Source organism: Ricinus communis, chromosome 7 (assembly GCF_019578655.1).
Source record: "Ricinus communis isolate WT05 ecotype wild-type chromosome 7, ASM1957865v1, whole genome shotgun sequence".
Classification (NCBI taxonomy): domain Eukaryota; kingdom Viridiplantae; phylum Streptophyta; class Magnoliopsida; order Malpighiales; family Euphorbiaceae; genus Ricinus; species Ricinus communis.
The window spans coordinates 10297682-10310554 of NC_063262.1; the positions used below are offsets into that span (position 1 = coordinate 10297682).

Consider the following 12873-nt stretch of genomic DNA (forward strand, 5'->3'; position numbering starts at 1 on the left):
GAAACCATATCTCAATTACCTCAGGACTCTTGTTTGCAATTTGTCCAAGTATACTTTCATTCATTTTTCGCGAGATGAGAATTAGATGGCAGATGCGCTAGGTACCCTATCGTCAATATAGGACAATCCCTCGCAACTTTTAATGAAACCTTTAGTAATTATAAAGTCAGGAGCACCCTACTATGAATGAGGCTAGGTGATGCAAGTTCATATGAGACCAAAAGAGAAGCCATGGTTCTATGATCTAAAGAGGTTTATAGAAGATAAGGTGTATCCTGATAAAGCAACTGCGAAGGAAAGATATGCATTGTGGATATAGGCTAGAAGTTACCTCAGCCATAAAGGAGTGTTGCATAGAAGAATAGCTTCAGGTGTCCAACTTCGTTGTGTTACTAAGGCGGAAGCACAAGTAATGATGGAAGAAATGCACAAAGGAGTATGTGGGCCTCATATGAATGGCATAGTGTTGATAAAAAAGATCATGTGCCAAGGCTACTATTGGTTAATGATGGAAAATGATTATATGGCTTTAGTAAGGAAATATCGTGAGTGCCAGCTTTACAGTAACTTGAGTCATATACCTCCGACTGAGCTACATAACTTAACATCTTCATGGCCTTTTGCAGCTTGGGGAATTGACATCATTGGAGAAATAAAATCTCCTTCGAATAGTCATAGATACATAGTAGTAGCGAACGACTATTTCACCAAGTGGGTTGACGCTGAATCATTTACTACTCTAGGGACAACATAAATGGCCAGGTTTATAGAAAGGAATATGATCTACAGATATGGAGTCAAACATCAAATTGTGACAGATAATGGGGTGCAGTTCATAGGCGAAACAACGAACTTGTTAGCATAATATAAGATCGAGCATCTTAGATCTTCTATGTACAAACCTAACTCAAATGGAGTGGTGGAAGCAGCTAACAAAAACTTAAATAAAATTCTCTCAAAGATAGTATGCAAGCACAAGGATTGGTTATTTTGGTTACCCTTTGCACTTTGGAGATACCGAACGATTGAGCGAACATCGATCAGACAAACTTCGTACTCTTTAGTTTATGATACTGAAACGGTCTTACCAGTTGAGGTTTTTGAGAGTTTTGTTAGAGGCAAAAGTGCCATAGTATCAATGGGCTGAGCAGAGGTGCCAACAGTTGGCTCTAATAAAAAAAGAATGAAGAAAATTTTTGCTCTTCACCAACTAAAGAAAGAAAAACACAGAAGAAAAAGAAAAAAAGAAAGAATACGAGAGAAAAAAAATTGAAAGAAGCAAAGAAAGATGGAAATGAGTAAACACAGAAGAAAGAAAAAAAAAAAGAAAGAAAGAATACAGAAGAAAGAATACATGAGAGAGAAAATAAAAAATTTATGAAAAATGAGTGATATGACTAAGAAGAAGTGAGTTATAATAGAAAATGATGGGTAGAACATTCCCTTTCATTTTTTTTAAAAGATAAAAATTAAATAGGTTTCAGCTAGTGTTGCATGCATGCATACTAGCTGGAACCACAGCTACGCTTAAACCACAAAACCTGCATACATTGAAAAGAAAAGAAAAAAAAAGAGAGAATTTGGTCCTGTCTACCTATAGGACTAGCGGACAGGTTTTTCCGCCTTGCGGATATGACCAAAGTCCTCTCTTTTTTTGACTTTGACAACTATCCTAAAATGAAATTTTTTTTCAAAAGAGCCTTAACTCGATAATTTTGTATATTTCCACCCTAAAATGAGAAATTTTTTTTAAAAGCATCAAATTAAGAAAAATTCCTAAAAAGCACAGTAATATTTGTTCATAAAAATCTGACTACTATACCAAAATATAAAACTTTGATAAAAATAAGAAAAATGAGAGAGACGAGAGATGGTTAGAGGTTTTTTCTTAGTACAATGCAAAAAAAATCTAAAGCTTATATTTAGGCATAATAACCTAAAAATCCAAATCTTTGCAATAGTTTGCTATTTTGGTCAATTTTTAAAAAATTTTGACTTAGCCATTATTTGACCAATTGAGTGCAATTTTAACAAAATTGAGTTGTGAGTCAAAATTAAGCAATATGAATGGTAATATGGACGGCATTTAAGAGATGAGAATTCAAAATTATGTAATGTATATAAATAATATGGTATTAGGACCCATCAATTTAAATTTTTTATTTCCTAATTGGCGTCAATGTCACTATTCACGTTACTCAATTTTGATAAATAACTCAATTGGATTAAAATTATACTCAAATGGTTAAATCATGGCTAAATTGATAATTTTTAAATATTTGGTCAAGATAAGAAATTATAAAAATTTGGATTATTTTAATACAAACATCTAAAATTTATTTTTTAATAGTGTTTAAATATTTATATACAAATCAATATATAGACATGTTAAATAAAACCATATCTAAAAAAATATTTAGATATCATAAAAGAAATAAGTTAAAATAACTCTCATGCTACATTAAAAATTAAAATATCAAATTTAATTATATAACCAAAATTTAGATATTGAAATATATATTTCTGCCAAAGAAAATTAGAAAAGTTTGGAGGGGATAAGGGTCTCTTTTTATCCCCGTCTTCCTCGCAGTCCACAATGTGGAAAATTCTACAATTATGTGCGACTATTTAAGATTGAAAAGAAATAAAGAATTAATAAGAGTTGAATGGCATAACACGAATTTATGATATTGGGAGACCAAATAAGAAAAAGTTGACTTTGATTAATTTAGAAAAGTTGTCTACTCCAAATTTTTAGTGAGTTTCTTACCACTCTAATTAAGAATAGTATTCATTTCTTCAAATGTAATTAAGTTTCTCGTCCCATTTCTATTATAATGTTCTTATAGTTGAATAATTTATATTTTAACAATAATTGCATCTGCATAATTTTAAAAAAAAAAATACTTTCTTGACCATTCTTGATATATATGGTATTTTCACTATTAAATGAATTACACAGATAGATTAATTCAAAATTGTTAATATATATATTTTTTATTATTCAAGTGCAAAATATTTAAAATATGCATGCTGATTTAATAGTTTAAGTCAGGCTGAGTACGGTACGCTCGTAATTATCACGGATTATATTTATTTTTAATATTATATTTAGTTGAGATTTATTTAAAAAATTATTTTATTTGAGAAAAAATATAAAAAAAAAGTAAAATAAAAAATAAAAAGTTAAAAAAGATAGTTTAGTGGTATGAAATATATTAGCTTACTAATGTAAATTTTATTTAATTTTTTATTATTTTATTAAAATTTAGTTTAATTATAGCTAATTTTACACAAATCGGATTATGTAGAATTCTAAATTAACTGTCATTTCATTTAAAGCATATAAATTTTAAATATAAAAATAAATTTTATAAATTTTATGAATTTCAATCAAACACAGCATAAAAATATAGAGTTTTTTTAATGATTACGCTAAATGATAAAAATCTCTAGCATGTTTTAAGGTAACAAAAAAAATGAAGATAAAAGTGATTTAGAAAAATATATATCTTAAAAATAATTTTTGGAGTAAGAGAACAATTAGGGATGACCACAGTTCAGTTAACCGAACTGTTAGCCATTTTTTAAAATCTAACTACATATATTGATTTTTAAGTTCATTAATCCTAAATCTAAACCGTTAATATCAGTTAACTGGTATTTACGGTACGATTCACCGTATTTTTTGGTTTTTAACCATATTAAATTTTATAAATTTTTTTAAAAGAATTTTTAATCTTTAATTTTTTTTATTTTTCTTCAATTAGTCAATGAATTAATAATAATAATGATAATATAATTAATATATTTTTTAAAATTAGACTTATTTCTTAATAAGAAGATTTTTTTAATTAATATATTATAGATTTAATATATTAATTATATTTATTTATATTATACTAAATATATAATGAATATAAACATTACATGTATATAATAATTATACATATATATATTACATATATTAAAAAATTATATATATATATATATATATATTCGGACAGTTTACCAAATCGTTGATTTTTTTATATAGAACATCAAAAATTAAAAATTTTTAAAAATAAACTGAAACCGAGACCATCGATTTAATTAACTTATTTTATCAATTTGATTTTTCGATTACGAATGGATATTTCGGTTTAATCGGTTTTCTTTTATCGCCCCTCACACCCGTTGTCACTCCAATCTATTTCTAAGTCCAAATCAATCCAACCAAACACCGCCTAAAGAGCCTTAATTTCACCGGGAGAAAAAGTTGTGGGGACCAAACTCCAATTGACTACAACAACTTGAAAGGAAGAAACATGGAGACTTCTGAAGTTTCAGCAGTTTAGAACTATTCCCTATCATGACCGGAAGCACTTCAAGGTTGGAAATAAGTGATTAAATTCCTTCTGATCGAGGAAGAAAAAATTAAGAAACACCAAATTTTCTAAATCCATTCGTTCAAATCCTAAAGATGAGGATAGATTATCAAAACCTCTTCATGGCTTCCATCTCATTCTTTCTCTTTCTCTCATCATTAATCAAAGCTGCAGCACAACAAAGACAGACTAATATAAGCTTAGGATCTTCCCTAACACCCACCAAGAACTCTTCATGGCTGTCACCTTCTGGTCTTTACGCTTTTGGATTTTATCAACAAGGCAATGGCTATGCTGTTGGTGTTTTTCTTGCTGGAGCTCCCCAAAAGACAGTAGTCTGGACCGCCAATCGCGATGATCCACCAGTGTCAAAAGATGTTACGTTGCTCTTCACTAGTGATTCCGGTTTCGTGTTGCAATCTGCGAGTGGCCAAAACAGTTCCGTTTTTATTTCTGCTGACCAGTCTGCTTCTTCAGCTGCTTTGTTTGATTCGGGGAACTTTGTGCTTTACAATTCCGAACGTGATATAATATGGCAGAGTTTTGATAACCCAATTGATACATTGTTGCCTACTCAACGTCTTGAAGCTGGTAACGAGCTTATTTCCAGTGTTTCAGCAACTGATCACTCAACTGGAATTTTTCGTCTTAAGATGCAAGATGATGGAAATCTTGTGCAGTATCCGGTGAGAACTCTGGATACTGCTGCATTTGCTTATTGGGCATCCGGTACAAATGGGGCAGGAGATAATGTGACACTAAATCTTGATCATGATGGTCGTCTCTACCTGCTCAATAACACTGGCTTCAACATCAGAAATATCACAGAAGGAGGGTTTCCTGTGCAAGAAACAATTTACATGATCAGACTTGATTTTGATGGCATATTCAGATTGTATTCGTACGATCTGAAAGAGAATGGAAACTGGTCAGTTTTACATTCTTCAACAGATGACAGGTGCGCTCCCAAGGGATTATGTGGTCTCAATAGTTATTGCATTCTAAATGATCAGGAACCTGAATGTATATGTCTTCCAGGATTTGGATTTGTTTCTGAAGGGAATTGGACTGCAGGCTGTGAAAGGAACTCTATTACTGAAAGTTGCAAAGGCGATAATGTAAGTAACAGGATTCAAGAACTAACCAATACCGTATGGCTAGATAATACATACTTCGTTCTGTCATCTTATAATAAAGAAGATTGTGAAAAAGCCTGTTTGGAGGATTGTAACTGCGATGCTGCATTTTACAACAGTGGAGAGTGCAGAAAGCAGGGATTGCCTTTGAGATATGGGAGAAGAGATTTGCGTGATTCAAACTTGGCCTTGATCAAGGTTGGAAGATCTGTATCCAACCCAAATATAATTGAGCCTATAAAGAAGAAGAAAGAGCCTGGCAAAGTCTTACTAATTGTTAGTGCTTCAGTTATTGGTTTTGGGTTTCTTGTGTTGACAGTTATCGGCATCATGATCTACAGATATCATGTAAAGGCATATAAAAGGATCTCTAGCAATGAGCATATGGGATTAAGTGAGGAAGTTGCTCCTTTATCCTTTACCTATGCTGAACTAGAGAGAGTGACTGATGGCTTCAAGGAAGAAATCGGCAGAGGTTCTTTTGGGACAGTTTATAAAGGGCTGTTATCAAGTAGTCAGAAAGTTGTAGCTGTGAAAAAATTGGAAAGAGTTTTAGCTGATGGAGATAGAGAATTTCAGACTGAAATGAAGGTTATTGGAAAAACCCATCACAGGAACCTAGTATGCCTACTCGGTTATTGCAATGAAGGACTTAATCGGCTCTTGGTATATGATTTCATGAGCAATGGTTCTCTTTCTGATGTACTCTTCTCACCTGAAAAAAGACCATGTTTCACGGAAAGAATCGAAATTGCTCGCAACATAGCTAGAGGTATTCTATATTTGCATGAAGAATGTGAAACGCAGATCATCCATTGCGATATAAAACCAGAGAACATATTAATGGATGCATACATGTGTCCAAAAATTTCAGACTTTGGATTGGCGAAGCTACTGAAGCCAGACCAAACCAAAACCATGACAGGAATTAGAGGAACAAGAGGATATGTTGCGCCAGAATGGCATCGCAAGCTGCCTGTGACTACTAAAGCAGATGTTTATAGTTTTGGAATTGTGTTGCTAGAGATAGCATGTTGTCGGAAGCATGTGGATCTTAGTGCTCCAGAGCATGAATGTATTCTTGTAGAATGGGTTTACAATTGTTTTGAAAATGGTGAATTGGATGAACTTGTAGGTGATGACAAAGAGGTTGATAAGAGGCAAATGAATAGAATGATCAAAGTGGGGCTTTGGTGCACTCTCGACGAACCATCCCTTCGCCCTTCTATGAAAAAGGTTCTATTGATGTTGGAAGGAACAGTAGACATTCCTACACCTCCAAGTCCTACATCTTTTCTCAGTTGCATGTAAGTATTATGTTTGTCTTTCTCTCTTTCACTCTGCTTTTCGTTGCTTTTTAACGTTAATCAAGATCACAAATAATGACATGATATCTATTTGAAGAAATAATTAATAATATCAACTTCTAGCCACTCTATAGTTTGGATGAAAAATTAGCATTCTACCAACTTCTAGCCACTCCAGGTGGGAAGTTGCACCACAGCCAAATGGGCACATCAAGCAGGACGCTCTCTGACATGATGTAAAGTCAAGCTTGAACAAGCTTTTCTTGTTAAATGCAGAACTTTTGCTGCCTCATTGGTCTCTATTATTCGGAGCATTTAGGCTTCCTTGTGTACTCCATGACAATGGAATCCAAACGCAGATGAATGTTTAGATCCAACAACTTTTAAGTTTCAAATTTAATTTTCAGAATATTATTAAAATTTCACGCCATTTTCAGACTCGAAATATAGGAAAAAAAACACAGCCAAAATTATGAGAAGTCGCGAAAATTTAAATTCTCATTTGGCTATTTGCCTTCAAAAGACTATAGTCTCTAGATTTTTACTCTAACAGCGAGTTACAGTCATTAATAGCATTTTTCTTTAAGAAAAATTTACTAAATTATCATATGATTTTATCTATTTGTAATTTAGGATCTGTAATTCATTTTTAGCAATATAATAATAACAATTAAATGTTATAATACTACAAGCGCGTATTAACGTGGCACGTGATAACTATTATTATTTCTTGCGTTATCCTCTCAAAGACCATAACTCTAATTTGCAAATGGATAAAACCACGAGTTAGTTCAACAAAGTTTTTTCCTATTTTCATAATATAAAAAAGACATTGTGCGTCCCTTTTATCAATCCTTCTCTCTCTCTCTCTCTATTGGGTCTTTTGATTATAAATTATTAAATGTTGAGTGAGTGATGAAGAGGTACAACAATGGTGGAATCTGAGATTTTGGACACGAAGTTCCAATGCCCGATAGTACAGCAAGTGATATTAGGATTAAACAGTGGAAAAAAGCCAACAATCTATACATTTGTATGCCAATTCTATCTTTCTCCACTCCTTTTGCCAACCAACTTCCGCGTACTTGCTTGTGCCATCGTTGGTTGCTTTAATCACAAAAGTGTTGGCAGTCACTGTTAGAAAACTTGTTTGCGATTCTTTTAATAATTATATTATTGTTAACCAGATACATTTTGTTTGTATATTTTGTTGCTGTCGCTAAAACTACTGCTAAAGAAACACTTGAGGAAGTTATTATTGATGCCCCTTACAATTAGCTTCCGTTCACATAGTTTCACTAAATTACCCTGTGTTTCACCTATTTGTAATTTTAGCGTATTTAGTTTTCAAGAAAATAAAACATACTTATAATAGGTAGATTAGGAATAACAACAGTTATTACATGCCAGGCACAATATTGCAACATTTGACTGTTATGTGCTAACAGCAATATTCACAACCTGTGGGCAATCAAATATTCTATCAATCGAACCGTTGGATATTTTTAAAAATCTAATCAAAAGGTATTAAACTGACATAAACAAAAACCACATATCCCAAGTGTAAATAGATGAAACCATTAGTAAAATTTTTCCTTTTTCTTTTAAGACAAAACCCACCATTGCGACCTTGCACTTTTATTTGGTTTTATTAAAGACTTCTTGTACATATTTCAGGAAACTTTTATTTGTTCTATTGAGAACTTGTCCTTCATTTTTATTTTGATTAAGAATTATTAAATCTTCAATACAATCAAAAATAAAAATTAAAGGCTCAATGAAATAAAAATAAAATTAAAAGACTCAATAAAATAAAACTGAAAAATTTGAGAGCTTAAAAATGCTTTATCATAAAATCATGTTACAAACAATAAAAAGTTCATTGACCACGAACTATATAATCTCAGCAAAATATAAAAGAACAAAATGTTCTCATAGCTCAGAAAAAGGGGCATAAAATGACGACACGACTCCATTTTACAGTAAAATTGTCAGGTTAAAGCTAGCAAAATTCTAATGCAACACATTGTTCTCGTGGTCTTGAGGGATTAAATTATCTGTAAAAAATACAATAAAATTCTAGTAGCATATTGATATACTCAGAATACAAAGCTAGCAAGGAACAATGACTAATATGTTGAAAGATCAACAAAAACCAGTAAGAACAACATTTACACAGAACACCATTCATTTTAACAAGTAAAATCACAAAGAGAACTACGAACTAATTTCTGTAATTTGCAAGTCAAAATGAGGAAGTACTCAACCCTTAGTGACAAAGAAGATGCAAGAAAAGCTATACTAAATACCTCGAATCATTAGCATATGCGGATGAAACAAGCTCTTGTTCAAGCCCTTCTTACAAGGAGATCAACCATAGTTGATAAATAGATATTAATTCTCTTATCACTCCACCATGATTAGCACTTTGACGCTTTTCCCAGAGCATCAAAAACGCTCTGTAGAGTTACCTCCTCCACTATCACCACCTTGTCTCTCGATTTAGAACCAGAGCGTATTGATACCTGCCTTCTTTTCACACCTAACACCTGTTGGTCAAGAAGAATGAAATTTATGGACTTTCCAGTTTAACAATGAAGTTCTGAGAGTAAAGAAATAAAAATTAAAATACTTTTAATGAGGTTATTTCTCATATTTTGCTACAATCATGGGCACAATAGTAAGCAAATCTATTCGGAATGGTATATCTTTTCCAGATTCCTTTCTATTTATTCTTTTAAAGAAAGAACATAAAAGTATATAATGTGGTTTCCAAACTATCTCTAATATTTGTGAATGACCTGCTGCACTATAATTATTACTACTTTAAATCATCATCAATATGATCCTCACATTGCAGCCAACTGCTGACCCAGTGCTATCATAACTTTCACCAACAATCGCTGCCATGCCAGTCTATCAATACCAGTATGACCACTTCACTAGCATTACCGCTGCCATCACTTTGTTCTTATTGCTGCTTCCCCCCTAATCCACATTCCAAAACTGTAAACACTATCTACCAATTTATGCTATCACCACTACTGCCCTAATCCACCATTAAAAATGTTAACACCATCACAACCATCATTCTACTACAACTTCTGCAACTACTATCCCTTCTTGTGGCTATACAGCCTGCACTTTGCACCCCACCATTATTCCAACTTATCAATAGCTTTAACATGGCCATCCTTGCAATAACACAAGTGTTATCCCCAGAGTCACTGATTGCCACCAACCTACCACTACTGCTCCCAATTCCCTCACTAGTTGATGACAATTTCACTATCAACACTGCCACCTCGTAATTGTGCTCCAAATCCAGCAATGTAACCATTTTTCACTTTACCATTTATCATTAGCAAAAATATAGTTATTTCACATTTACATGTTCTTATTCAGAGCTAGATTTAATCAAAAGTGCAAACAAAATTACAAGATGCCGATTGCCATCCTTCAGACAAATACTTATCTCCAAGTATCATGGCTACATAAAGGACACATTTATAATATGTGACATGAATCTGGTATAGCTTAAAGCCTTAAACCAAAAGGATATGAAGAGGTAGGTAATGCTACTTCAAAGTGTTTAAAGTATAAACACCCATTCAGAAGCTTATACTAATCATATAAAAATGTGCGATAAATTGTCACTAAGTCAATAATTTGAAGCCATAAGAAACCAAAACCATACAACTCAAAAAGGTTCCAAAGCTCATATCTCTGTATTGAAAGAAAACGAAGAATTCCTGACACAACATAGCAAACTAAAATGAAAAGTATAGCAAAGTAACTAGCAACAAAAATTAAGTTAAACAAATGATCTTTGAGTTTTTTCATATTAAACCCCACTCACTTATCCTGGCATACAATCGGTCACGCATTTATAGAATAATTAACCGATCATCCAAAGCATCCTTTTAAAGAGAGGACAAACTTTATTAAACCTAGGGTTGACAATTCATGCCATATTGCGTCTAATCATGTCGTGTCGAGATACGTATATATCGTAAAAAGAGCTTACCTCGAACACGACCCGGTTAACTAATCGTGTTAAAATATCAAACCCAAACTCGAACACGTTTATTAACTAGGTTAAACGGGTTGACCCGTATAACATGTTTAATAACTTTGATTTTCTAAAATATATTTTTTAAATAAAAATAACCATTCTAATTTCAAAAAATATATTTATTAATTATAAAATGACTTAAATTTAAATTTTTATTTTAAAATATAATTATATCTTTATAAATTATAAAATTATTTATATAAATATATGAAGAGAGAGAATAAAGGTGTTTAAACATGTTTATACATATCATATATACCTATTAACCTATGTACCCATTTAAATAAACGTGTTTATTCGTGTCACTAGCGGATTGACCCAAACCCGTTTAACTACGTGTCAATGTCGTGGCGTAAAAATTGTCAGCCCTAATTAGACCCCTTGTGCAGTTGAAAAGCAAGAACCTTAAAAAGTATAGACATTGGAATCCTATAAATAAAGCCCAAAAAAAAAAAATCCTTCATACAAAGAAAAAGAAACAGAGGCATAGTAGTCATTTGATTATATTTAGCTTACGTTATGATAAATTTATTGGGAGGTTGATAAAATATACATAAAAAGATAGACACTTAGGGCATGTTTACTTATAGAAAACTACATTAGTTTTCTAGAAAAAATTCCAAAGGAAAACAAAAAATAGAATTTTGTATTTACTTGTGCTATTTTTCTAAAATCAAAATAGAAAACAGTTTCTTATGTTTTTAAAATTATAACTAAAATTTAAAAAACTTTTGAAACAAGTTTAACATATGTTCTATATTTTTTTTTATATAAGAAACTAATTGTTTTCAAATGAAAATAAGGAGTTTTCACTCCATTTATTACAAGTCTACCCTTTATATTTAAAATATTATCTAAATACCCTTTATATTTAAAATATTACCTAAATAAAAAATAAAAAGCTTTTTATAAAGTAAAAATATTTTACAAATTTTATAAATTTTCTATGTTCTTTTTTCTTAAAATTAGGAAATAAAAATATAAAAAATTCTCTACCAGTAAGCAGGCTTTTATAGTTCAAAATGAGTTGCATATGGTTAATTTGTTTCAATTTGAAATTATAATGTTTTAATTGTGGCTACTAATTTAACAAAAAAAAAAAAAAAGAAAGGGAAAAGGTGAACTAACAGTGCTCATGAAATCAAGGAGGGCGGCGTTAGCTTCTCCGTCTTTGGCAGGTGCGTCTATTTGCACTCCTAACGCTTCATCGCTGAAATCTGATGAATAATAATAATAATAATAATAAGCACATTAAAAGCAATAAAAGAATTGAAAAGAATAAATAAATATAGATACATATAATGCAAGAGAGAGAGAGAGAGAGAGAGAGAGAGAGAGACCGGTTATGGAAGCGGATTTAGAGCCCGGCTTGGCGTGGATGGTGATCGCAACGGAGGAGGGAGAGATTAACCGAATACACGATGGGAAATTATTGTTTTCAGTATCTGATGGTTTTGAATTGGCTGTGTTGTTGGCCTTCGATTTCCCCTTCTTCGCCGGTGCCATTCAAAGCATCGCCTGGTTATTTTTTTAATTTTTTTGGTTAACTACTGTAATTATGATGGAATATAATAAGGGTTTCATTGTTTTCTTTTGAAAAGATAATAAAAATACTTATATTTCTTATTTATTATTTTTATTAAAGACATGGTGTCAGTTTTTTTATTGTTATTGTGAAAAATATTAAAAATATAATTTTATAATTTTTTAGAATAGTAGTTTCAATTTTTTATAAAATAACTAAAAGAATTTAAAAAATAACTACATTATATTTTTAGGAAATTAAAAAATAATATTTAAAAATATATACAATAAAAATATATTTCTTATAAATTTTAAAATAATTCTTTTGTTTGATATTTGTTTTATTTTTTGAAATATTACTCAGTTTTCTTTAAAGCACATATTTGAAATAAATTCAATCTAAATATTATTTTTTTATTGTAATTACAAATTTAAAACAAATTTAATCTAAATGTCTTATGGAA

At 31.3% G+C, this 12873-nt stretch overlaps 2 protein-coding genes across 2 annotated transcripts; one reads left to right on the top strand and one right to left on the bottom strand.

Annotated features, from left to right (window-relative positions):
* The first annotated feature begins 4248 nt into the window (after positions 1-4248).
* Positions 4249-7102, top strand: LOC8267965 (G-type lectin S-receptor-like serine/threonine-protein kinase LECRK3). The gene has a single exon (XM_015726979.3). The coding sequence runs from the start codon at positions 4463-4465 to the stop codon at positions 6812-6814; it is 2352 nt and encodes a 783-aa protein (XP_015582465.1). The 5' UTR covers positions 4249-4462; the 3' UTR covers positions 6815-7102.
* A 1743-nt stretch (positions 7103-8845) lies between these two features.
* Positions 8846-12463, bottom strand: LOC8267964 (UPF0235 protein LHK_03181). The gene is made up of 3 exons (XM_015726975.3): positions 12226-12463; positions 12014-12102; positions 8846-9359 (listed from the first exon to the last, which is right to left on the bottom strand). Exons 1-3 carry the CDS (start codon positions 12389-12391, stop codon positions 9231-9233), a joined length of 384 nt encoding a protein of 127 aa, XP_015582461.2. The 5' UTR covers positions 12392-12463; the 3' UTR covers positions 8846-9230.
* Positions 12464-12873: the final 410 nt, after the last annotated feature.